Source organism: Neolamprologus multifasciatus, chromosome 5, assembly GCF_963576455.1.
Source record: "Neolamprologus multifasciatus chromosome 5, fNeoMul1.2, whole genome shotgun sequence".
NCBI classification, from domain to species: domain Eukaryota; kingdom Metazoa; phylum Chordata; class Actinopteri; order Cichliformes; family Cichlidae; genus Neolamprologus; species Neolamprologus multifasciatus.
The window spans coordinates 8,284,517-8,312,166 of NC_140443.1; the positions used below are offsets into that span (position 1 = coordinate 8,284,517).

Below are 27,650 nucleotides of genomic sequence, written 5' to 3' on the forward strand. Positions count from 1 at the left end.
GGGGCAAACCCCAGAGTCAATAACTAAATTTAATACAAAGACACATATCACACAGAAAGCTCAAGAAAATAAAAACAACAATTACTTTAACTTATGTAAATTCATGGCAAAACAGTGTAATCAAATGTGCACACCATCATTTATAAAAAATAGTGCAGTGTCATGATATATTAAAACAAAAAAAGCTAATTGATTAAACCAGTCATTTAGTAACTGGAAATCTTAAATGTGAAAATAAGTTGGCAGCATTAAACCTTATTCTGTATCTGATTTATATGATTGTGAAATATAATTAGTAATACTAGAGTTTTTCAATTGTGTGTTTGTGGACACGATCATCACAGTGTTCTTGGTCATTTTACTTACCGTATTTTCAATTTCCATTGTCTGTTGTCAGCTAGGTTTCAGATGATTCTTGAGTCTGGGCTTTCTTTTTGAGATGCAGTAAAGCCTTTCAAAGACCCTCAGAACAACCTTTAACCACTGTTTTTTACTTTTGTTTGTTACCAGAGTTCTTGGAGGTTACTGACATAAGCCTTGGTATTGGATTCCTATAAGTTCTTGAAAAGGTGACAGCAGATAAATTGCAGCATTAAGGCTCACTAATATTATCCTCAAAACTGGAAAGTCAACTTTAGAATGGCAGCAGGGTGCTTCTGTGCTGTCTTATAGGATCTGATACAGAGGGTTGTAGTGCCACTGGTGGAGCCGCCTTGGCATTGTCTGATCTTACATGTAGGCTATCTGATATGTATCTGAACATATAAGAAAAGGAATACATTTTTATTTGTTCATCAAAACAAAGCAAGATAAACATTCTAAAATTAAGGTACCAATGAGCGACAGTTATTTTATTGCAGGTTTAGGCTGAGCGTGAATATGAGCAGATTTAGCATTTATATTAATTTCAGTATTTGAAACGGAGCTGTGTCACCCTGCATTCAGAATTTATGTATGGCTCAGGGTTTACCTAAGCCTCTAGTTCTTATTGACTCTAAACTTGGAATGGTGGCTGAGCCTTTCAAAATATGCTTAAAAATATAATATAAGAAATGCTGGACATAAGTTATTATTCAGAAAGTTTCATGAATGTGAACAACACACATAAATTTCAATACTTGTCTGCTAGGCTGAGGCTTGACCCAGGGCCACAATAGTCTATAGTAACAAAAATCTGCCCGGTACATTTTTATTATTATTTTCAGGTCAAAGTGACTTGCAGGTCACATTAAAAATTCATGTCACGATGCTGTTTGAAATGTTTATTTACATCAAACTCACACAATAATCATATTGATGTCATTTTATGACAGCAGTGTCATTGTAATGTAAATATCCTGTCAGTTCATATATTTTCTCATATTAGTTTTATTCTGGGGTCTTCTACAAACACCTCCTATACAAGCCAAAGATCCTTGCATCTAAAAATCTGTTAAGACACAAGTAAGTTGTTTCATCACCTTCAGACTAATAGCAACTAATCTAATAACAATCAGTGCTGTGTAGAGATAAAAACTGTATATAGTTTTCACAGTTATATTTCAGTATTTTATTTCATTACTGCTATACCCTTGAAATCAAAATAGACACATGTTGGTAACTTTTATTTAAGCAATTTTTGCAGGCCTAAGGCTTTATTGTTACTTTGACTTTAGATGATGTTTTTTTTTTTTTTAAATTTGTGAATCAAATAAGGAAGGCATCACTAGCATAATTTAAAAAACAACAACAAAGGTTTCATTCATGACAGTTCTCACTTAACTGCAAACAATGTGGCATTATCATGAGCTTGATTTATGCTGGCATTACAAAGGAAGTCTGCCATCTTCGGTGTGTCCAATTATTCTGTGAAGAAAAGGTAAAGCAAAAATAAACACATTCTGGAAAGAAAATGTTCGAAACTGGTGAGAGCAGCCTGAAGTGAGCATTTTGCCCACAGGAATTATTTTTCCTTTATTATTTAAAACATGAAGAGATGATTTACATCATACTAGTATATACATCTGATATATATATATATATATATATATATATATATATATATACATACATACTCATTATGACAGCAAATGAGGAAAGGCATAAAATGTCTCTTTGAAAGGCTTACCTCTGACTGTGAGTTTAGTTGCAGACTCTGCCCTTCCCAAAGAATTTTCTGCAACAACCTTGTACTCCCCGGTGTCTTTCGAGCCAACCCTCAATATGAGCAGAGAGCATACTCCACAGGTGTTGGAGATTAGGTAGTTAGTGTTTGTATTCAGACTGACACTGTCGCGGAGCCATGTGACATGAGGTGTTGGAGCCCCTTTTATAGCACAAGTCATATAGCATTCATACCCTTCAGGAGCTGTGTGGGTTTTCAGTGGGACAATGAACTTGGGAGAACACAGCAGATTGCACGTCTTTGACTCTGGCATTTTCACAGTGAACTTTTCTGGAAGAAAGGAAACATGCAATGCATTCTAATTGTATTCATCTAACATTAGAAAATGTGTCAATACTGTCTTGATGATGGCGCTACAACAGAATTATTAGAAAATGAAAGAAGATACTAGTCCTGTTCGTGTACTAGAGTTTGTCATAATCATACAGCAAAGCAAAAGGGAAACAAGGTCAAAACTCTAAAGTTTTAAATATCAGTGGATAAGTCATAAAAACAAATACAGATAAATACAGCAATGCATACCCATTGTCCACATTATATATACACATGGCCCTATAACATCAGTGTCAGCGCAAATGAAGTAAAATAGATATGGTCACAAACAGTTAAACTTTATTTTGTAGCTAAAGAGTCATTTAGTTGTTAATATTTAATACTGGGTTTTCTTAAAGCTGTACTCTTAAAAATTGCAGTTCTTCTTCAAACTAACATGTCTTCCAAAAGGACAGGCATAACCATGTGCATACCTTTTTTGGCAGGAATCAGCCACTTGGGCGATTCAGAGGGTTTGGAGGAGCCCATGTCGTTCTTTGCATAGACTCTGAACTGGTATTCTCGTCCTGGCATTATGTTACATGCTGTGAATCTGTTGTTGAAGATTCGATCTGCAATGGTGTTCCATGTTCTTTTGCTTGAGTCACGCTTGGTCACAATGTAGTGCAGCCTGTCATCACGTTTCTCATCTGGAGATGCTGTCCATGAAATAGTCACAGTACCATGCACATTTTCATCTAACTCCACAGGACCTGGAGGCTTGGGCTCATCTGGAGTTAAAAAGAAAGTTTCGTTTTTTCTTTTGTCCACAGCATATGAAATGGAAGTTTTACAATAAATACAAGATTATACCAAACACACCTGTGACTCTAATTTCAATGCTGATTGTTTCTTGCCCAACAATGTTCTTGACAATGATTGTATAGACTCCAGTATCTGAGCGCTCAGCAGAAGGAATGAGAATCTGGGATGTACCCTCTGCATTACTGATGGTCACTTTTTTAGACACTGGCACGCCATCTTTCAGCCAGATTACATCTGGCCAAGGAGAGGCCTAGAAAGAATACAAAGATGTAATTTTCTTAGTTTGTAAGAAGATAAAATAAATCCCTATATGTCTGTTGTCACAAATATAGTAATGAAGTTATTACCTCAAAGTTAATGTTGAATCGTGCTGAATTTCCTGCTCTCACCACCATAAAACTCTTAATTTTGGCATCAGTGAATCGGGGCCTCACTATGTAAACAGCAGGATGAAAGTTTGTCAGAACAAAATTTAATATTGGGTAAAAGTTACAGGAAGACAAATCTCGCAAGTAGGCTTTGGTGGTAATAATTTGGCACAGAAGATGATATTTATACATGGAGCAATTCAAATGTACCATGAGCAGTGGAGACACTGGGTGCATTGATGCTCAAGGAAACTACCTCAGATTTTAATCTGGTATGTATTGCCAAATATTGTGGTTGTACCTTTTATGCTGGTTATTAGATTTCTGAAGTATGCAAAATTCTGGTAATTACAAGTAATTGAAACTATATACTTAACTTGAGTCAAGCATTGCTTAGTGGAAACAAAACAAAGAATAATTACTGAATTTATCATTATTATGTTGCTTTGTAATCATTACATTAAATAGAACATTTGGGAATTTTCTCACCAGGAGGAGGCATAGAGATATGGTAGTTATCCAGTTCCTGTGGCTCTCCATGACCTCCTTCATTGATAGCAACAACTCTTACCCAGTACATAGCCATTGACTTCATGCCTTTCACTGTATAAGACGTCATGGTTATTGCATTCAAATTACAGCGATCCCACTCTGTGTTTTCTGCAAGCCTGATCTCCACAAAATATCCCTTTGCTTCATCTTCAACCCCCTCAATGTCCTTGGGTTTTGTCCAAGACAAGCACATGGTTATGTAAGTGGAATCTGTCACTTTGAAGTCACTGACTTTACCAGGAGGTTCTGTAAAATATGATTTAAAGACAAACATTATTTTTACACAAAGCTAAATATAGTCAAAAAAATGCCAACCGTATTAGTTTCCACCTACTTTTAGGGTCTCTGGCAAACACGAATTCTGAAGGGGAGCTAAATTCACCGGCTCCAGAGTTATTGATCGCAGACACACGGAATTCATACTCCATGCCCTCAACTACATCTTTGACAGCAAATTGCTTCCCTGTAAGGGAAAAATTTGAATTGCAGCAATAAATCATTAGGACATCACTGTTGTGCTGTCACGTTATTCTAACATAAACAAACAGAAACTGGCTGTGAATAAGAAACCTTGAATCATCTCATTGGGTGGATTGACAGGGCCCCATAAGTTGCTGCCCTTCTTGCGTTTTTCAAGGTTGTATCCCAGAATACTGGTTCCTCCAGTATTAGCAGGGGGAGACCAGGAGAGAGTGATACAGTCTTTGAAGGCACTGACAACCTTGGGTGCTGATGGAGGTCCAGGGTATGCTGTATACAGAAAAGAGTGGGATTAGTATGTTTTTCATTTATATGTTTTTGTCTAAAGGTTCAATAAAAAAAGGTTGTCTACTTTTGAGGAACTGACACTGAGAATGACACAAAAGCTGAACCATAACTTTATTGCATTATAAACCATAGTGGTCAGTTGGAATTAAAAGATATTCTTTGCATTCTCTTCAGTTATTTAGCTACCTTAAATTAGAAGTCTTGCCACATGAGAAATTAGCACAGCAAAATGTTTCCATTCATTCTCTTGAAATGTATACAGCTAGATTTATTACATTGTTAATGAAAGCTTTTGCCTGACTTTTAGTTGTCAATTTTTTTTCCTAATTCAACAAAGATTTGAATAGAAAAAAATGTATATGGGAAAATGAAAATAAGGTCGTTCAATTTATTGTCATAGAAGTAAGTTTGCATAGCTTATTTAAAATAAAATAAACAGTGAATGTCCTATCTCGCAGCTGTCTGCAGACCATTCCCATTTTCAATTTGTGAAAATTGAGGAAAGTCAATTTTATGGTGAAGCACAGGAGGAAAAACACAAAAAACAAGTACCTGAGTTTTTCAATAAAAGGTTTTTTTTTTTTTTTTTTTTACCTGTAAGATTTGCCTTTTGAATGTTGATGACCAGATCGTTAATACAGTGGTATTTTGAGAAGATGGCATTTAAATAATTGTTATCTTAGTTCACCTTTTGTACCAGCTTGAATGTCCTCTGTTTCCATCAGTTCACTGTTGCCCATGTCAGTCTCCACTCTGAGGCGATAGCAATACCTTCGGCCATGGTCTACATCCGTGTCCCTGTACTTGGCCTCAGGACCAATTGGCCCCAACTTCTTCCAGGTGTTACGGCCAACTTGTTGTCGTTCAAGGATATAGTTTAATATCTTGCAGCCACCACTGTCTTTTGGGGGTCTCCACTTGAATTCAACTGCAGAGGCGGAGGCTTCAACAATCTCTAGAGGTCCCATTGGAGGAGTAGGTTTATCTGTTTGAAGAGAAAGTACCATACAGAATATTCATCTGTGCAGAACCAAGATTTTTAAGTGTATTAAATCCAGTATCTTATGCAAAAGCTCTATACACACACCCAGTACAACAAGTTGGCTGAGAGCCTCCATAGTGCCAAACTCATTTTTGAGTTTAATCTTGATTTCACCACTATCTTTACGCTGAAGCTTCAATAGCAGTAGACGGGTAGACCCCTCTGAATGCTCTATCTTGATGTTTGCCTCCTCCGAAAGCTCTTCACCCTCATGGTACCACTGAATTTTTATAGGTTCCCGTCCAATAAAAGCCAAGTTGAACGTAGCTTTGTGTCCTTTTTTCACAGTGACAGGAGTTTTGAATGCTTCCAGATCTTCAGCATTAAATCGTGGTGGATCTAGAATGAGTCATACAAAAACAAAAACATATTTCAAGCACTGTTATGCTTTGTAGTTACTGTATGTACAATAAATAAACTTATTTTGCACTGCTCTTAAAAATTATTTTTCATCATGAACTAAACACACTGCTTAATGAATGATGCAAACCTTGTGAGCAAGAAAATAGCTATTGCAATACTAATGTTTTTACCTTCAACAGCAATCTCAGCCTCTGTCTTACGCCCGTCTGCTTCAAATTTATATTTCCCTGCAAATTCTTCTGTGACTTTATGAATTTTCAGTCTGTGAAATGTTCCATCCTTTGAAATAGTTAACCCCTCAGATGACTGAATCTGGAATAATAACAAAATAAAAATGCAGGCATAAGTGTACAAATTAGTTTTTGATTGCAAGTGAAAATTGTTTTATTTAAAAAATAACTTTCACTGAACTAACACAGGCCATCCCTCAACATGTTTGGACTGTCTGCTCATATTGCTCATATTAAATCATGTTGTGCTTTTTAAAGAACCTATTTTAACATTTCGATGCATTCTCAATCATCTAGGAAAGTAAATCTCCAAAAAGTTGATTCTGTTCATCTGGAAGTAGCGTTTTGTGGGAGAAATGTTTCGTCACTCATCCAAGTGACTTCTTCAGTCTCAGCTGACTGCAGGTTTCCCCAATCTTATAAACAGTACATTTGCATACACATCTTGGACAGGGAGGAACGCTAGTTTGAGCGTGGAGTCTACGAGGCCATTTACGTGAAAAGGGAAAGACCATCTCTGAATCGAGGAGGGGGACTAAGGGTACATCTTTCGCCATCTTACAATGCTGTGATTGCAGCCATTCCCCAACTCTCTGTGAATGGTACTCATGGCCATTGATCAGTGGTCTTTGATCAGTGGGTTTTGGTCAGTGGTTGTTGATCAATGGTCATGAGAATTTACATAATTAAGATTAAGGAATTGACCTCCCAGCCCATTGATCCTTCAGTGGGCTGGTTTCAGTCATTATGCAAATGTAGTGTTTATAAGATTGGGGAAACCTGCAGTCAGCTGAGACTGAAGAAGTCAGTCTCAGCTGACTGGATGAGTGACGAAACGTTTCTCCCACAAAACGCTACGTCCAGATGAACAGAATCAACTTTTTGAAGAGAGTGTTTTAACATTGCACTCAGCAACAAACAAATCCTAACAAAAAAGTAACTTCAAGGGTCAAATTGCATTATATTTCTTCATGTCAATATTCAGTGTTGTGGGACTCGAGTTTGAGACCCCTGATATAGCGCTTTGTTCTATAATAATATCTGCCTGTCATCCATGGCCAAAATACAATGTCTTTAGATAGTGGGGTGAAGCCAGAGTACCCAGAGGAAACCCATGCAGATAAAGTCTAAATGCAACATGAACAGATTTAAGACCACGAGCTTACCTCTTCTCCATCTTTGTACCAGACTCCCACACAGTCTTCACTGCTCACTTTACACTCCAGCTCTGCCGCTTCTCCAATAATGGCTTTGCAGTCAGAAAGCCCAGCATGAAAGTGAACTCCTGGGTCTGAAGATTTATCAAACATTAAGTTAGTAAAACAAATACAGTTTATCTTTTATTTCATTTTTGTAATTGTACATTTGCAATTTTAGTGATTTGAAGATTTCCATTCATGTATGCAGGAATGCAATTGTGGACATACGTACCTATTTTATTTTTTACTTATAAAAAATAAGTGTTTATGACAGAAATTTCAGATTTGTAGTAGCTGTTTAATCCAAGTTGGTAAATGATGCAATAAGAGTGGGTTTTTTGGGGAAAAAAATTACTTGATGAAGATATTTTTATTTTTTTAAAATTTGTAGCTTGTCTCATATGGCATTGGTCTTCGTCAGCTCAAGCCAACACTTGGCACAGCTCCGGAATGTCTTCACAGAGTCATCCATTTGTCTCTGTTCACTTAATTAGTCTTGGGAAAAAGAAAGATTTACTATTAAGATGTCCCACTTGGGATTGACCTTCTTGGTCAGTGAAGGAGTATGTCATTTTTGCTGGCATAAATTCAGCATCAAGTGAAATATGGAAAAAAAAAAAAAAAAACCACACCCATGAATCTGGTTTAGGACATAGTCATCCTCCAAGGTCAGTCCAAGTTGTCTTCCATCTTCCAGTTACGTAAGAGTGCAACTACACAAAGTATTTAAGTGACTAGTTAAAAAAAATGACTCCAAAGCACTGATTCATCCTGAATTAACTTAACTCATTTTAAAATGAAAAGCAAGATTGTTAACATAGAAAGCACACAAAGCACAGATGCATAAAAATCACATACATACACACCACACCCAACCTTCAAATACATACAAAGACACATGTAGACACAAATAAACAAATTGTTGGCAGCTAATCCACTTGTAGGTCAAAAAAATACAATTAAAATTGTATAAGTAATGGTGTTCTGTTACCTAAAAAAATATGTGAAGTAGTTTTAACAATTCTGGGGCAATTAAGCTAAAAAACATTAGTGTATCAAATTTAATTGATGTTTCCTAAATAAATGCATGCTCAAAGTTAAATCCACTTGTCCTGACCTGTAATCATTGTAATTTATCCAATTAGACATTAAATCTGCTCTTCTTCTTAATGATCACACACTTCTATTAAGTCCCAAGCCACTGGAAATGTCATCAGCTCATCATATGACTTCCAGTGAGATTGCTTCCCATGCAGCAGTTAATATAGCACCTGTAATCTTACCACCAAGTGTCTCATCAAACAGTCAGCCTTGCTGTGCACTGCCTGAACGTTTGCCAGCTGCTGTTGGCTCATCATCATCTGCACCCTCACCATTTTCAGGAGATTCATCACTGCCTGCTGATGGTCCAGTGCCATTATCACCATTGGTATCTCTTGCTTCTCAGTTTTTTGCTTTTCAAGTTTAAGGGACATCACCATAAATACCATCAGTCCAGTATTTCTCATTTGCTGTTGGTTAAGCCTTACAAATAACATTGATAAAGTCAGTAATAATAACAAATATTTACATAGATAATAAAAACAAACAGCAGTTGGTACAACAGAGTGGTGGAAAAGGTGATCTCTAACTTGGATAGTATTTCTTGGTATATGTGAAAAATAAATAGATGAAATAACCAAAAGCAGTAATACATGTGATAAAAGTGCTGATCCTTTTTAAATTTTCTAGTGCTTCAAAAAGTGGACAGTTCATGATTCGTTATGTGAAGTTGTTTTGGTTTTAATAATCTTTCCTATTTGCCTACTAAATAGAAGACCTCAAATGATTCAAACATGACATTTATACAGCATAAAAACAAACATGAAAGCACAATACACATAAAACACAAATACAGATGACTTTCCATATATGTGAAAGCTTTAAAAGAGTTTAAAATGTAAAAAAACATATGCTAGTTTTCAAGACAAGACACAAAAACAAAGAAAAGCAGGCATAATATACAACAGTTTTTTTTCTAATTTATTAGCTAGAAGTTTTCATTGTTTCTGGACTGAAAACCATGTGATCTGTAAATACATTGTTGCACTTACAGATGACTCATTAAATGACATTATATTTGAATGTTGGATTGTCAAGAACCAGTAAACTTAACCCTTTAGCTTGTTTAACATCCTAGTGTTCTCTTACTTACTGAGGTTTAACAAGACACTTCTGGAATTTGTTATTATTATTATTATTTTTTTAATCCACTTCGTGGGGCTTGATTTTGCAGTTGACATCGCAGAGTACTGAAAAACTTTGTAAGATATCAGCTACTGCTTACGCACCTGAATCTAAACTGAAGTATTTAGAATTCCCTACAGGTGTAATGATAGCGATTTTCATTCCCACTGACTTATTTGTCAATAAACTACAGCATGCAACCTTTACGTTGCTTACAAATAAAAGGTTCTTCAAATGCCACATTTACCTTTTTTCAGCGTTTTTCTTTTTCACAGGAAACCACAAGTCTCCACGTTGATTTGTGGTTTCCTCATCATTTATATTTCTAATTATTTTAGAGCACTTTTATACAGAATAGACTGCTAGTAATATTAACAGCGTAAATGAAAAGTTGTGTAATACAATATAAATTAACTAAATTGAAAGAGAATAAAAATGGTCAACTCTTTTTTTTATTATATAATTCTGTGTGTAGTGCAGTAGAGTATTAACAACTTACCTATTACTGTATCTGGAACCAGAGGACCAGCTCTCACACGTTTTCTGCGTTTTCCTCCTTTACCTCCCCCCTCTCCTCCTTTACCCCCTTCTCCTCCCTCTCCTCCTTCCTCTCCTCCTCCTCCTCCTACACATCCTTCTTCTCCCCCCTCCCCCTCAAATTCTTCATCAGAATCTTCAAATGAATCATATTCATCTTCTCCTTCACCGCCACCGACTCCACCTTTTCCAATGGCTGCAGCTCCATGTCCACCTTCTTGTCCACCAGCACTGGCACCACCATCAACTCCAGTGCCTGCACCCCCTGCACCACCAGGACCACCTGTCCCGCCTGCACCAGCTGCACCCCCGGCACCAACAGTTCCATCAGCACCACCAGCAGCCCCACCAACACCAGCAGCACCCTCGGCACCAACAGTTCCATCAGCACCACCAGCAGCCCCACCAACACCAGCAGCACCCTCGGCACCAACAGTTCCATCAGCACCACCAGCAGCCCCACCAACACCAGCAGCACCCTCGGCACCAACAGTTCCATCAGCACCACCAGCAGCCCCACCAACACCAGCAGCACCCTCGGCACCAACAGTTCCATCAGCACCACCAGCAGCCCCACCAACACCAGCAGCACCCTCGGCACCAACAGTTCCATCAGCAGAGGCCGCGCCACTTCCAGCACCGGCTCTTTTTTTCGCACTTGCCCTTTTAGCTCTTTCAGCAGCCTTAGCTTTAGCTTTGGCTTCAGCAGCTGCCTTTTTAGCTGCTTTTTCTTCCTCTTGGGCTGCTGCTCCAGCGGCTTCTCTCTCGGCTTGGGCTTTCTTTGCAAGTTCCAGTTTTTCTTCCAATTCTTTCTGATATTTTTCTTGCTGCTCCTTTGCTATTTTCAACAGCTCCTCTTCGTTGCTACCTCCAGCCATGGTGGTTTTCCGAGCCGCCTTTTTGCCCTTACTTGCAGGATCTTTGTCAGCTATGAAAAACATATCAGATATATTTGTAACTTGCAGCTGGTTTTGGAAAAATTTTGGAATATTCAATTTTTTAATGTGAATTTTGTGATTTTTTTTTCAATTTTATATATATATATATATATATATATATATATATATATATATATAGATAGATAGATAGATAGATAGATAGATATATATAGATATAGATATCTATCTATCTATATCTATACACATATGTGTGTGTGTGTGTGTGTGTGTACATAATTCTCACCTTCAACTATAAGCCAAGCGTTGCAAGATTTTATTCCTGCCACAGCAGCATAGATACCGGCATCCAAAGGCATGCAGTCCCGCACAATCAATTTGTGGATGAGCTTATCCTCAGATATAGTAATTTCATGTTTTTCACTATTTGACAGCAGAGCACTTTTGCCATACCATTTGATCTCGTTCATGGGTGCAGTTAGGACACATTGAAAGAGGGCGTCCTCTCGTTCTTCTGCCGTGACTTCTTGTATTTTGACAGCAAATTCGACTGGAGTTACTGAAAGGTTTTAAAAAGACACAAAAGAATCAGAGAAAAACGTATTTAACAGCACTCAATCCATTATCTAAACTGCTAAACATGTTCAAGAACTCTTTCATCAGAGCTACCCGAACTTAATGAGTTACATTAATTTAAGCTGTAAGTACATTTCAATCAAATGGAAAACACGATTTATGGTTAACAATTATAAGATAATTAAGTAACAATAAAAGAAGCTGAATAGACCTAAACCTTATCTAATCTTAATACCTGGATTAAAGACAGACCTTTAAAATCAGTGGAGAACACATTGACACCCTCAACATCCACTGAGTAGAGTCCAGCATCTTCTGCTCCTAGTTTTTTGATTTTGAATATGTATTTTTTGCCAACTTGTTTCAAACTATGTTTCTGCTCATCAGCCTCATCTTTGGAAAATGGAACCATGACACCATCCTGCAGAATTTAAAGATGTATTAACATTTTGCTAATACGTTTAAAAAGAAAGAAGCAAGACAAAACGTAATGAGCAGTTAATTTCTTACCTTGTACAGGTACATTTTACTGCTAGGATCCTTGAGGTCCATATCCAACTCAATTGTTGCATAATCATCGTCTTTGACCTCAATAGGCTTTAAACTGGTGATATGTGTGACAAACTATGGCAGAGATATATCAAAAATTATAATAATAGTCAAGCGACAGTATACAATGCAGCAAATTTAAAGAAAACAAAATAGGCCTCTCTGAATAAAAGCAGTTTTGTTGGAGAGGCTTTTGATTGAATAAAACAATGCCAGAGTTCTGTACCTCTGCGACCTCCTCTTCTCGTTCTTTTTTCATTTCATTAAGTTTCTTTAGCATGCCACGGAAGTTTGTGATACCATACTCAGCACAGATATGCTCATAGTCTTTCTTGTCTGCACTGAGCAGAATTTCCCAGACCTTCTCCTCTGTCTCCATTGGCTTAGGCTCACGTGTTCCATCTGGATTACTGTATTGACAAGCAGCATTAAGTTAGAATTCACAGCTATAAAGAATACAAAAAGTAAGAATTGTTCACAAGCTATAAAAAAGCTCACCGTTTTTTTAGTGTCTTTCTGAAGTCAACCATATCTGAGGAACCATAAAAAAAACAAACTTAAAACACAAATCTGTCAGTCAATATAGAAATATCATAAATGTGGGAGGCTCTGACCAGAGGAGGCTCTAGAAACTAAACCACAGCATAGCTTCATAATGGCAAGCGTCTGGGGGCTGAGGTTAATATTTTCAGAAAAAGAGTCACTGATGTCTTAAGTGGCAGTGCACAGTGAAACTGTGCTGATGTGACAGATTTTTCCAAATAATTCAAATCACTAAGTAAAATCTCAGCTTGCAATTAAAATTAATGGGCAAATAGTGTAGGAGAAAAAGTGAACCACTCTATCATACTAAATAGTGGTAGATTTAAAGAAAGCCCATCAATATCCATTTAACTTATCTTGCCAAGTTCCCTAAATGTCTTCTGTAAAATCTAATAGATGTTTTCTGAATTACATTTATAGTTTGGTTGTAATGCAGTTTGCTTATTTTCTAGAAAATGTTTCAGAAGCGGTGTAATGCATAACTTGTCCTGGCCTGATAACAACCAATTCAATTCAATTTTATTTATACAGTGCCAAATCACAACAACAGTTGCCTCAAGGCCCTTTATATAGTAAGGTACACCCTACAACAGGGGTGGGCAACTCCAGACCTCGAGTGCTGGTGTCCTGCAGGTTTTAGATGTGTCCTTGATCCAACACAGCTGATTCAAATTGCTAAATTACCTCCTCTGTCTTGAAGTTCTTGAGAGGCCTGGTAATAAACTAATCATTTGATTCAGGTGTGTTGACCCAGGGTGAGATCTAAAACCTGCAGGACCCCTGCCCTACAATAATACATACAGAGAAAAACCCAACAATCATATGACCCTCTATTGCAGGGGTAGGCAACTCCAGGCCTCGAGTGCCGGTGTCCTGCAGGTTTTAGATCCCACCCTGGGTTAACACACCTGAATCAAATGATTAGTTCATTACCAGACCTCTGGAGAACTTCAAGAAATGCTGAGGAGTCATTTAGCCCTTTAAATCAGCTGTGATGGATCATGGACATATCTAAAACATCCAGGACACCGGCACTCGAGGCCTGGAGTTGCCTACCCCTGCTCTATTGAGCAAACACTTTGGCGACAGTGGGAAGAAGAAAAACTCCCTTTTAAGAGGAAGAAACATTTAGTCAAGGAAACACTAAATGCTTCTAAGAAAACATTTCAAGGTCATACAACACCAAGTGTTTATGAGCTCTTACCTTCAGTTTGTGCCTTTTGGAGTTCTTTGGTCTTGGAAAATCCAACTGTGAACAGTAAAACATAGTTATTTATTTATTAGTGTTGTTTTTAATTCATCATAATGATACCAGTTGCTCATGAAGATATTTAATTCAGCTTTAACACATCTGAAAGAGACAGTATTTCAGAGAATAAAAGTCTTACCTGCAATAACATTTAAAACAACAGTGCAAACAGCCCTTCCATATTCATTTGTTGCAAAACACTTGTAGGTGTCAGCATCTTCTGGAGAAACTTTAGGGAACTAATGAAGCACAGAGCTGATGTCATTTTTCTTATGTTTGACTGCATATTAAGTGTTGTTATTTATTTCAGCTCACAATCACTTGTACCTTGAAAGTGCTATTGTGGAGCTTACCTCAATGGTGTGTTCGTGGGTTGCCTCATCATATTTTTGTTGGCACACAGAAGGATGAAAAACTATTTCTCCATTTGCTCTACTCCATGTCACAGTAGGGGTTGGGGTTCCTACTATTATGGCTTTAAAGACTGCAAATTTACCTATAATAGAAAAAGTTGAGGATTGTTTAGTATTGAAAAAATAACTTAATAAATGGAATTTATAGAATAAATGGAATTTATCTTTGTCATCTGTTTAATAGATACTTTTGTTAGTGACTTCAGTTTAATTACATCACCAGAACAATTAGGACTTCCCAGTATTTGTCAGTAATACTTGTGTAGGTTTAAGGTGTAGGTCAGTGTGCAGCACATTTTTTTGTATTGTATTGTGAAGCATTTGAGACATGACATGAGACTTACCCTCTTGAATAGTTAGAGCAATCGGTTTGCGGGTGAAATCTGGAGTTGTCATCCCCTCTGGAAGTTCCTCCATAAACTGTGTTATCATGACACCGGGCACTTTTGACTTCTTCCTGATGCCTAACCAAATCAAGGCATAATAGGCAATTAGGCACCCCTAATATTTCAAAGCAGACCAGGTATACACAAATTTGTGTGATCTAGACTGAGGATAATAGATCACTTAAAATGTTAAAAAAGCAACTCTATAACTCTAAAAAAAAAAAAAGTCATATTTTGATCAAAAAAATAACCCAGCACATTTAAAGAAAGGCTAAGATTGTATTCAGATACAAATTAAAAACCCAGACCAGAAAAAAGGAAAGAGGTCAGGGTCAATTGCAAACACAGTCACATTCTGACATATGAAACAAGTATGTGTGAAGAGAGTGCATATTCTGATGTTAAAATGTCACAATACACGCTTAAATTTCAACTGCTGCATGACAAAATGGCTAAGAAAAGCTGCATTTTATAAGATTATCTACCATTTTTTTTCTTTACAAACTGCAAGTGCTTATTCTAAGTGAAGGAATAATACTTTAACAGTCAGCTTATTTGGGAATGAAATATGTCAGCTATCAGCTGGGATAGTTTGATATTGCTGAAGGTTTGTTGAACTTGCTCCCACAGTTTATCCAATTCCTAGTGCTGTTTAAGTAGGATAAAAGCCACTTACATAGAGAAAGGTGAACAATCATAAACCGTTACTTACAATGAATGTATAACTGAGATATTTAATTAGGTTTTTAAGTAACTTTGTGAAAGAAGACAGAGTTGCCTATAACAATTTAACAAATCTATGGGCTTTTGAAGTAGTTGTAGTAGTGATTGTGTAGTGTTTAGTGATATTAGCATGTGCCATATTTATGGGCTTGAGTCTCAGACAAATATTTGTGTGAGTCTCAAGCCCAGTAAGATCATAGTTGGTGCTATTATAATAATAAAATCAGTCTTTTAGCATAAAATCAGCACTTTGGTCATGTGGAATAGGTTATGCTTGTGATTAAGAGTTTTTTCTTCTCAGTCTATTTCAATTTAATGCATACATACTCTTAAAAAACACATTTATAATTTACTAAAACACTCAGCACAGTTTATTCTAAATTTGTGAGTACCAGGAAAGATAAAACTGAACAAAGGTCGAGGTTAGCTCATGCATTCTGTATTTTAAAATATGTGTCAACAGAATCAGACATGGATCTACATCCATGTGCTGTACTATTAGAGTATTCATATGAACTAACCCTCAGCAATATCGAAGACTTCATCACTGATTGCTGTTCACAAGGATAAAGCTGGCCCAGGGATCCCTGGTCTTTAATTATTTTCACCTTGCATGAATGACCTGCAATAGGCAGAATATTAGCTACAAAATATTTATATTTTTATTAAAGATTGTGAGAGCAGAATGCTCCACCCAGCATTTTGCAGTCTGAAGCACACTGTTAAATTAGTTAGTTAAATTAAATAAGTTAAATTGCTTGCAGCAGGAGTTACTGAATAGTATATATGGTTTGTATGCTGCATGGTGATGATAACGTTACACTGGTGTTGCTGCTGTTAGCAAGCTGGATGTTCACACTGTGGAATTTTTAGGATGATGCAACAATAAAAACAACATGTGTGCATGAAAATGTTGATCAGCTTTTCAAAATAAGACAGTGATTAGAATGACATGAAAGCCAAGCATTGATATCATCGGTCAATTTGCAGATAACATTTAAAAATAATTAGCATAAATGTGGTACGAAAAGGTTTAATTCAGTTCTGTCATTCTGAAGTAGATTTAACAAAGACGTATGTTCTTGATTAAAAACAGGGTCTTTCGTAAGTCGAAATTTTTCGTAAGTCGAAGCACCCATCGCGCCCTTTGAGTGAAAGATAGGCTATAGGCTCATTGCTAACTGCAACGACAATACGTCGTTCAAGTGGAACAGCGAAGCACAAGTACAAAAGCCAAGGGGGTTGTCACATGATTCGTAAGGAATTGTAGGCATTCTGGCCTCAGCCAATCAGAGCCAGCGGATTTCGTTACTCGGGCATTTTGCCATAACACGGGCAGAAATATTGCCGTTAAGTTCCTTCGTAACTTGAATTTTTCGTTAAATGGGGTATTCGTAAGTCGGGGTTCCACTGTATATTATATCTGAGTTGTCTTACATCTACGTTTCTCAACATCACATCCCTGATATCTTGGGGTTTTTTTGAGTTAAATGATTGCTGTCACTGAAAATTTGCACTACCGTCGCAGTGGAAGTGTCCCTGTTTTGTTTGAGTTGTCTACCAAACACAGATGCGACAGAAGAAATTTTCCTTTTGTGTGTTTTTTGCCTCTTCATCACTTGCAATGAACCTCTTTTTGGAATGAATTAGTAATAATGATAATTACTGTACCATCTGTTCTTAGAGTCTTTGTCCCTCAGTGTTTGCTTAGCTGGCAAACAAACTCATAAAAGATATTCCACTTCATTTTTTTAAAAACAATTTTTAAAATCTACTTTTAAAACTTAAGTAGTTATACCCTGCAACCTTACACCCTGCAAATGAATGCAGGAGGATAATGCATTTATCTTGTTAATGTCGTTCTCCTTTTACCTTGTTTCTTTTTTTCTCTTTTTTTAAATGAATATTTTTTCCCTTTTTGTGTCTTTGTGTCTCATAAGGCTCTTGTTATTTGAATGACGTTTTATACACTTTGCTTTCCTCAGCAAACAACTGTACAAAAGAATGAATGATATGAATGAATAATGAGTCTATTCAGGTAGACTGTCAAAACCTGCTCACTCACCAGTTTGTTCTTATTTTTGTCAGATGTTTGTGTTCTCAACAGTACAGTTTCAACCTTTTTGTCAGATTAGACTGACATTTTATTTGATACTGTCCTACTGTAGTTAAACTCTATAGTGCGTTTTTTGTTTATGTTTATTTTTTTAAAACTTCAACTAATAAAAACCCTGGAAAATGCTCTCTAATCCTCCAAATTATTTGTTAATTTATTGTTAAATCCCCCTGTGTCTCACAGGAAAATGGCTTTGCATTCGTTTTATCTTGTGAAAAAGCTCTGATGAAAAAAACATTTTGGTTTATTTTTGTTTAATTTGCAGTGTAGAGATGTTTAAAGATGTTTAACTACATATTTAATCTCTTAGATATCTTAAAATAAGATCAAGAAGTGCAATTTCAATAGCACATCTCAGTGTTTCTTTTTACTGAAAACTATTTTGAAATGTAATTGTTTATTTATTACTTTACTTTGGTGTAGCATGACTGGCTGTGGGGAAGTCTTTATCATCAGGAAAAGCTGTAAAACATATAAAAAATACAGTTAAAGGCCCACAAATGTTGGCCTGCTTCATATTTTCTAAAGCTGTCCAGCGGGCCGATTTGACTGGCTGATTCTCACACTTGTGATCTGAAGATTGAGTCATTAATGTCTGGTTTCACATGCAAAATGAGTACAAATAAATATGTGCAACATTAAACGCAACTATGAGAAAGGACTTGTTGTGCTATTATTGGATTAATTAAGATGTCATACTAGAGGTTATAGGAAGATTAAGTGAGGATGATTGTAGTACAACTGAGTACACTTTGAAAATTGGATTTAATTTAGTGTAAAATTGGTGTTGTTACTAGGGTTGCATTTATACTATATTGCATGACATCACCACAACATCACTAAAATATCACTAAATGCTGCAGCAGAATAAGTTACTCATTGTGCTTATCGATGTAAAACTTGTTAGCTGATTTGGTACCGCAAAGATTCTTAAGAGTCAGGGTCAGAGTTGGTCAGGTCTGCTGAGTAGAACAGGCCACTAAACGCCATTGCACTAGTCACAGTGTATAAATTGTGAGATTTGCGGTAAAATATGAGATTTATTTATTTTATACCTTAGACTGAGTAATGAAATAATACATTATAGGCCCAAAAGTCCCAGGGCACTTACATATTTACACCTATTGGAGCTACTTGGCCATAGGAAACCATGCCGTCAATCTCCTGTTGCACAGTTTTTGTGCTGACACCAGAGGAGGTTTATAAATCTGCATCTTTACATGGTCTATAGCAGAGCTGAAGAAATTTCATGAACTCTTTTGTTACAGTGTTGTGCCATACAGTATTGCAGTAGGTCTTTCTCTTCCACTCTTTACACTTTCTTGTAAAGGTGGACTGCAGATGCGTGATTTTATATTCCTCTAGCAATGGGATTAAAACTCTTAAATTCAAAGATAGATTAAAGGTTTTTACCCAGTGCTTTTGTCTGTCGTGTATAAGACATTAAATGATACTGAGAATTGTAATTTTAGCTGGCTACCTTGACATTTCACAGTTGAGCAGGAATACAAAGGTCAAAATATTTAAGAGGGTACAGAATGGTCCAAATTAAAGGAAAGTACTCAGATATAATTTACTGGTAATCTTTCTACTTATACCAAATGCACACCATTTGCAGTTTAAAAGTAATTACAATGTAATTATGTTAAAGCTTGATGAAATTTGCACTTTTTAAGGGTCCTTAGAAAGTGCAAAAATCTATCTAATGTGACAGGGTGGCAAGTTGCATTAGATAGATTTTAGGAGACATTATGCCATTCCTGTAGAGCAAGTTCACTTATTTAGACTGAACTGTGCCAGCATATTGTACAAGGTTACTTTGCATTTGAATACATCTTTAAAAGTGGCATTTTTTTTTCTTGAAATTACAAGCTACAGTCAACAGATGGCAATCAACCGCAGTGCCCTCTAGCAACAGCCTGCAGACACTATTCATATGAGGGGTTTGAAAATGTCACAATGAAATGCATCTGTTGTGACACTGAAAGTCATATCATCCATTCTGGATGACACCTTTCAATGAATGATGAAGATCATATCATACATGCAACTCACCCATCATGGAATCATGCATTTACAAAGATGAATCGTTCAGGTAATTTGATTTTTTTGTTTTGTTTTTTGTCTTTCGCTCGCATACCTTTGTCGTCTGGGTGAACTCCCTCAGAACCGCCGACTTAACACGTAATGTGAAAGTGGGAGAGGGAACAGGACAGGTAAATATTAATCCTGACAAAAGCACCATGTTGGGTTGGAACTTCGACAGGATTATAACATATAATAGACATAAAACACCACAGTATACAGTATATACCCAGGAATCGAAAGCGCAAACAGACAGACTTGAGCAGACCCAAATATTTAGAGACACATTGCACATCAAATCATTAGTCGCAGACAAAAAATAAGACAGAGGTTAGCAATGTGTTGTTACAGCAAGCATGTAAATGCTGTACTGTACAACTGATGATTAGACATAGCTTCACACTTTCTTACGCATTTTCTCATGGTAGACATCTCAGGATGTTTCCTGTGCAGTGCTTGAGAGAAATTATGTATAAATAGAAAAGCAATTTGTAGAAAGATGATTTCAAATAAGCCTTCAGTTTTTCTTCTATCAAACAGAGACACAATTTCATTTTCAGCTCCCTCTTTATTTGTGGCAGCTTGAAGTGTGTGTTGAATTAATCTTCGATGATCTTGTTTTGATCTTCCATGTCCCCAACGGTTGCATTGCCAGCATTGCTTCTCAGATGAATCCTGAGTATTCTTTGTCTTTGGTCATGAAAAAATCTTTTTTAAACACGATGTGAGTTTGTTTGCATCTTCTCTTGTGTTGTCAGCGATGCCGCTGATCATTTCTTTGATCGACATCTTCATTCGAGTGGAGAAGCTAGTGACCGAAAAATGGCTTCTCTTCTTAGACAGAAAAAAAGAAGAAAAATAGCATCTGTTTTCTCATTGCCACACAAAATCTCAATATCTTGCAGGGATCTTGTATAGACTGATTCCACTGAAGAAAATAAGCAGCTGTATTGTTTATCTTCTTTTTAAGTTGTTGGTGATGGCCTTTATATTACACATTTTATTGTAATTTTATTCTTTAAGTACCATTTGGCATGCCATTTTTACCTGTTGCTTTCTTGTCTTAATTATTCTTGAATGCAGTGTCACACAGCTCTTTAGTTTTAATAAAATTAGGTGTTTGCTGTCTGTGAGAAGGATCCTGTTCTTGTGTGTCACTGCAATAATAGAACGTACAGGGTGACAAGGCTGCAATACCAACCATTGACTGGCTTCTTTACTTACCCGCCTGCCCAGTGGCAGTCTGATCGGTCACCTTTGACTTCTTCGACATCTTGGTTTTCTCTTGAGCTCTGCTGATTCAGAAGGCTCTGCACTAAAAGACAGAATAGGAAATCTAAAATGTACTGTACAAGTGTGGCTCAAATCAAATCCCTGATATAAGACATTTGTGTCAGAGTTTGAGGTGTTAGTCTTTTAATTTTGGGATTGTTTTCTTTTTGAAAAAGTAAGCAGACGCCATTTAAAAGTTTTCATAGAGTAATGTAGTGCTTTTGAAGCAGACTGCCCTAATTACTTTTCCAGTGGCACAACGTCATTTGCAGTGAATGTCAGACTTAACATGGGATTATTCTGTGTCTCAGGATTCCTTTGCATACATTTGTTAATTAACCGAGGTGCTCAATGAAACCTCATATAATGTGGTATATATGCTGCACACTGTACAGCTATAATTATATGATCACCCAGTTAATGACAATAACTTACATGCCAGTTTGAAATTTATAATTATACAGACATTATACTGCAAACATTTTTAAACATTTTACTGTTCTTAGAAGAGTTCTGGGATCATCTGTACAATTCTGGATGAAGTCAGTGACAAGGATCAAATGAAATTCAAAGGAAATTCTTTATATTTAATTGCTGAAGATATATGCTTTTGACTGTGTCATGCCGCAAAATGATTTGAGGATAATTAATTTGGTGTGTGTGTGTGTGTGTGTGTGTGTGAAAATATACATCAAAGTTTTCCATAGTACTACATTTTGTGAGATTTCTTGAGCAACAAGGGTTTCACTGGCTCAGAATCACACCACCATGGTTAATACAACCCTATTTTATAAAAACAAAGGAACACATTATGTAGCTGTGTAGATGTTAATACCAATTAAAACAAATTTAAAAATTTTTCAAATATTTTCAGTTAAAAAAATCAGTTAAAGTTCATTTTAATGTAGGTCTTGTAGACCAAAAAGACAACCTCCTCAAAAAAACAAACAAAAAAAACCCAACATTTAATGCAGGAACTTTCAAAAAACTTGTGCATGTGTACCACTGTGTCAAATCACCTTTTTTTTTTTTAGCTCCGTAAGTGTTTGAAAGCTGAAGAGATGAAGCTATAAAGGAAAATTGTTTTTCCATCTTGACTGAAATATTGTTTCAGATGCTCTAAAGTTTATTTTCTTTGTTGTTTTGTATGGCGTTATTTTTGTGCCACTATTCTGAGCGCACGTAAAAAAATTTGCAGGCGCAAGTGTTGCATTTTGAGGAGAAATTTATTTTGAGCAAAGAAAAGCTGAATTTGAGTGAACAGAATTCATTGCTGCATGCAGAAAATGTATTTTAGTGTTTGCTATTATTCACACATGCACAATAGCAGCCCCTCTCGCTCAGTTTTTGCATTTGCGCTTGCTCGCAATGTGTTGCTCAACTCTTTCTCTACACCGTTATATTTGTGCCGCAAAACCAGCCAATCACAGACTTGGATGCAAAAAAAATCTGATTGGCTGTTTTGGTCTCCAATCAGCTCGAAATGACGAAATGCAATATCCCAGAATCCATTTCGTCCAAAACTCAAACGAGGCAGTGGCGGAGGAACACAGAGTGGCGGAGTTTGAAATATTACTCTGTCTGGGTCACAAAATAAACAGAAGAAAGATATTTTCATGCGAGAATGGTGCTGTGTAAACTTCAAATATCTGCTCAATTTATCAAGACATCACATACAAATCATACATATATACCAACAAGACAGTGTACGTCACTGTCACAACAGTGTTTGTTTTAGTTCAAAGGCTTTATGGTTTTCCTATAATACCTGGTGGTGTAATCAGTGATTTTTTTGTCAGTTCAGCCTTATATATTATGTTTAACCCGAGTGCCCACCCGGTCAGCTGGTGGGTAACAGGCATCTCCGAAAACATTAGAGCAGTTATGCAAATATGTGATGTTTGATAAATCCAGCAGATATTTGAAGTTTACACAGCACCATTCTGGCATGAAAATATCTTAAAAGTTTATTTTGTGACCCAGACAGAGTAATATTTCAAACTCCGCCACACCGTGTTTCTCCGCCGCTGCCTCATTTAAGTTTTGGACGAAATGGATTCTGGGATATTGCATTTCGTCATTTCGAGCTGATTGGAGACCAAAACAGCCAATCAGATTTTTTTTGCATCCAAGTCTGTGATTGGCTGGTTTTGTGGCACAAATATAACGGTGTAGAGAAAGAGTTGAGTGCGCACGGGCAGAAATGTTGAGAGCGCAAGCGACACATTGCGAGCAAGCGCAAATGCAAAAACTGAGCGAGAGGGGCTGCTATTGTGCGTGTGTGTGAATAGTAGCAAACACTGAAATACATTTTCTGCACGCAGCAATGAATTCTGTTCACTCAAATTCAGTTGTTCTTCGCTCAAAATAAATTTCTCCGCAAAATGCAACACTTGCACCTGCAAATTTTTTTTTACGTGCGCTCAGAATAGTGGCACAAAAATAACGCCATAGTTTTGGGGTTGGTTTTTTTTAGAACATCAGGTGCAACACAACACTTGACAAATTAGCATTCGTTACAGTTATAAAAGGTCATGTATATGGATTTATGCCATTACTATTTTTTGTTCTTGTAAAATTTGAACCAAAGAGTCATGTTAAGACGTCTTAACTTCCTCATTGGACAGAGATTTACAGTGGGTGTGGTTACTTATGGGTAAATAATATTATTGTCATTACTTTGTAGCTCAACATGGATTTTTAGAAGATAACGTTGATGTGAAGAGGTAAGTCTTGTTCATATATGTGTGTGTATATGTTACCCCTGGTTCAGGATGTGTTTGAACAGTTTTTAGTGTTTAAAGCATGGTTTAGTTCATGTGTCACACTCTACTAATGAAGAAACAGCCATAACCAAAATGCTCATGACTTTGAAATGTTGCTCATGTAATTCTTAAATTTATGCTTGCTTTGTTATCCTGCTTGTTCGATGTTGCTCTTACAGAAATTTAGGCATTCAGAAAGCATGTGTGCTTGAACCTATATGAACTCCTCCAATCATTTGAAGGTTGTTAGGCTGGGTGAATTGAAAGCTGGTGTGTGGTGGATATGGGTGATCTATTGAGATGATCTTCTGAGAGACTGACATGTCCAGACTCAGCTAATCTGTGCCCATGCACTCATTCAAGTAGCTAAGAATAAGAAATAAATATTGAAATTAATGCTGAAATGTATTCATATATATATATATATATATATATATATATATATTGGGACAATTTGGATGTCAAATAATCTCCACATTAACATCTCCACAAATAACTGTTTTATTTATAGTTGTGCACATGCTCTAGCATATGTTAAAAAGGTTCTGGGCTCCAGCAGTGATCTTGGCACTTGGTCTGTCTTGAGAATGAACAACACATATGGTAAAGGGAAAACAGCACGCAAAAGGAGACATCTTGCAAAAGGCAACGCTCTCATCTTCTCTTCCACTGAATAGTTGTTGCTGTGCTAGCTCTTATCATTTACTGTTTTGCTGCGGCTTGCATCTGTTTTTTAAAATTTTGACTTGTGGGGGAGGGGATATTCTAGACATTTTTTTTATTATCAATGCATTCTAGAATAAATCTGTCTTAGTCACTGTCCCAGAGATTCACGGATTTATGCTGCAGGCTGCATTTCATTAAATGTTGTTACTTAAAAAAAATAAACAAAAGAAAAAAAAACCCGCTTCAAAAAATCATTACATATAACCAGTATGTAGGCAGGGTGGCTGTCACTGCAGGCAAGATAACAAGCCGCCACGGCTGAAATTAGAGATGGACTATCTGAAATGCTGGGCCACTGCTACAGAAAAGTATTTGTTGTTGTTGCCTCATATGTTTTCCTGTATACTTCACTACTGTACTTATTCATTATTATGTTCTTCATTTTAATTAAAAGTGGAAAAAATAGCACTGATATATTTATGATGATTGGTTTTTTATTATGTAATGAAATCTATGTATTTCTTTTGCTTACAATACTGAAATGATCTCTTTTTATGTTACCAACATGAAATGGAGTCTTAAACATATAGAAATTTGTAAAGAAGAAAGAGAAACAGCAGACAACTAGACTGCACCTAATACGTAAGAGCGCATGTGACACCTACTGCAGATGACTGCACCGCTGACTACATATTCTGGAAATGGCATCTGGTAGCTTCTCAAATGTCCCTCACTGCATTTTTCTACACATCACTGATTGCAGCTGAGTGCACAAGATGCACAGCTGAAGTCACTTTCTAACACAAAACTGAGTCTGATGACATGTCTTTTAGTGTCCAAGTGTTAATGGTACTATTTGAGCCTCCCAATGGATTTGTTTTTATGTTCGGTTGATAAATGCTATTCAAAACATGTAAGAAATACTTAGCCTACATATAATATGTATGTTGTAATGAGTCTGCTGGTCTTTGTCTATTTAAGCTACTAACTGCACTGAATACAGCATTTTGCTTTGTTTTTTCACTCTTTAAATGCAAGAAAGATGCACTGTATGTGCTCAGTGTTAGGATTTGTACATTGTGAACTGTAGCCCTGTGAATTCATTTAATGTAAAAAGAAATACAGTTCTCTGCCAAAATACAACCCACTCCCTCCATGCAGCTTCTTGAATCTTAGGTCACATATTGATTTGATACCTCCTTCTAAACTTAGTCATCACCCAACAACCTCGCAGCTCTGACCATACTGCTATGATGAGCTTCCCAGATTTAAAGCTATGAAATTCAAACTGAGAAGCCTACATGCCTTGCTTAAGCGATTTCATGCAGCAACATCAATTCTGTCCTCTTTGTAATTAAATCATGTCCTGTAAGTTTTAATGTATATCTGAATTATTAATATGATAGCAAACCCTGCATGCACTGTAATTTTAGAAACTGAAATCAGATACCACATTCGTGACTTATATGCACTTTTAAGCTTCAAGCTCAGTCTTTGGATAGGAAAATAGAAACATCTCTTCATGTTTCATGCATTTACACATTAGCTTTTTTATTGCAACCTTAAGCACCTGTTTACAAAGTACTGACATCTTTCTGATATAAACAATGATGGTAGACATTGTATTTATGCAGATTGCGCTCCCAGCTGCAAACTTACAGAGGATAGTCTTTTGCAATTCATTTCTACATTTACTTATCCAGCCTTCATTTTTGAGGGCCACCTACCTGCCTCAGTCCTCTTAGCACTCTTCCCTTTCAGACAGCAGTCTGGTCACACTGTGCCTTCTCCTAATTTTTTCAGTGTAATAGATCCTTCCAGCAGTGTGCAAGCCTGAGCTCAATGCTCCTCTACTGCCCGGACCCAGTAACTGCCAAAAGCTGTTTAGGCTTTTTTGTATTAGTCGTGACCCCAAAGACATTGGAGGTTGAGTGGGTGGTGAAGCAGGGAGGTAATGTGAAGGGGTGGGGGGTGGCAGCAGGTTGAACTCCTATTAAAGAATTTTTTTTTGTTAATACAGTTTCTTTTTTTGTTTTTTTGTTTTGAAGCCTGAATCTTTCCCTCTCTTTCTGTCTCTTTCTAAAATGTGTGTTTATACAACCAGCATATAAAATGATGGACAAAAAATTAATCGTCATACCATTCAACACAATTTAATTATAAACTAACCCCAAATATCACCTGGAAAGGGACGTTGCAAAACATTAAACAAAACTACACATTTTCAGTGCAGAGATGATGTCCTGTCATCCAGTGCATTATAACTTCATAACCTAACATTGGCATTCATCAGAAGCAATCCATTCTTGACTGCTGGGACATAATAATTATCACCCCGTCAACTTTTATTAACAAAATAGGGAGTAGTTAAATGGCTAATATTGATGTGGCAACTGGAGTAGAAATACGTATTCATGATCATCTTAAATGGGTAAAGTATGATATCCAGAGAGGGTTGTTTTCAAAATCTTCATAGCAGATTGGCATATTAGAGTTGATAAGCATCATCATGTAATATCTAACAACAGGTTTGCCATTAATGTGTTGTTGTTGTTGTTGTTGTTGTTTATCTTTCCTATTTAGGCCAAGTTTAAAGGCTGCAGCTATAAATGCTTTTGTATCATGTCTTTTAATACACACTAGGATATTGCAGACTGCATGTCATGTTTAGTATAGTTGTGGTATTATTTTAAGATTTGCTCTAGAACTTGCCAGACACTGTCTACAGAGGATTAAATAAAGAGATGATGTGTATTGTAGGTGTGTCATATTGTCCCCTCCCATTGGGTGTTCTGCCAATCACCAGGCAGCTGTTGAAACTTGCTCGTGGGTGTTGACGAGTGTTAGTAACCGCAACAAAAACATCCTTACTGGAAATACATACA

At 36.7% G+C, this 27,650-nt stretch overlaps 1 protein-coding gene across 2 annotated transcripts; it reads right to left on the reverse strand.

Annotated features, from left to right (window-relative positions):
* Window positions 1–1,247: 1,247 nt before the first annotated feature.
* On the reverse strand, window positions 1,248–26,680 carry LOC146518006 (immunoglobulin-like and fibronectin type III domain-containing protein 1). Of its 2 annotated transcripts, XM_085160189.1 has the most exons (24): window positions 26,493–26,680; window positions 21,287–21,377; window positions 15,097–15,216; window positions 14,693–14,835; window positions 14,479–14,578; window positions 14,295–14,339; window positions 13,046–13,079; window positions 12,774–12,957; window positions 12,509–12,622; window positions 12,251–12,419; window positions 11,709–11,981; window positions 10,489–11,454; window positions 7,731–7,855; window positions 6,505–6,646; window positions 6,017–6,310; window positions 5,618–5,914; window positions 4,732–4,911; window positions 4,496–4,624; window positions 4,099–4,407; window positions 3,589–3,674; window positions 3,299–3,491; window positions 2,911–3,207; window positions 2,108–2,434; window positions 1,248–1,845 (listed from the first exon to the last, which is right to left on the reverse strand). In XM_085160189.1, exons 2-24 carry the CDS (start codon window positions 21,333–21,335, stop codon window positions 1,841–1,843), a joined length of 4,581 nt encoding a protein of 1,526 aa, XP_085016315.1. In that variant the 5' UTR covers window positions 21,336–21,377; window positions 26,493–26,680; the 3' UTR covers window positions 1,248–1,840. The 2 variants fall into 2 exon arrangements, with proteins under 2 accessions (XP_085016315.1, XP_085016316.1); XM_085160190.1 differs by lacking the exons at window positions 21,287–21,377; window positions 26,493–26,680 and adding an exon at window positions 16,383–20,039.
* Between the last annotated feature and the right edge of the window lie 970 nt (window positions 26,681–27,650).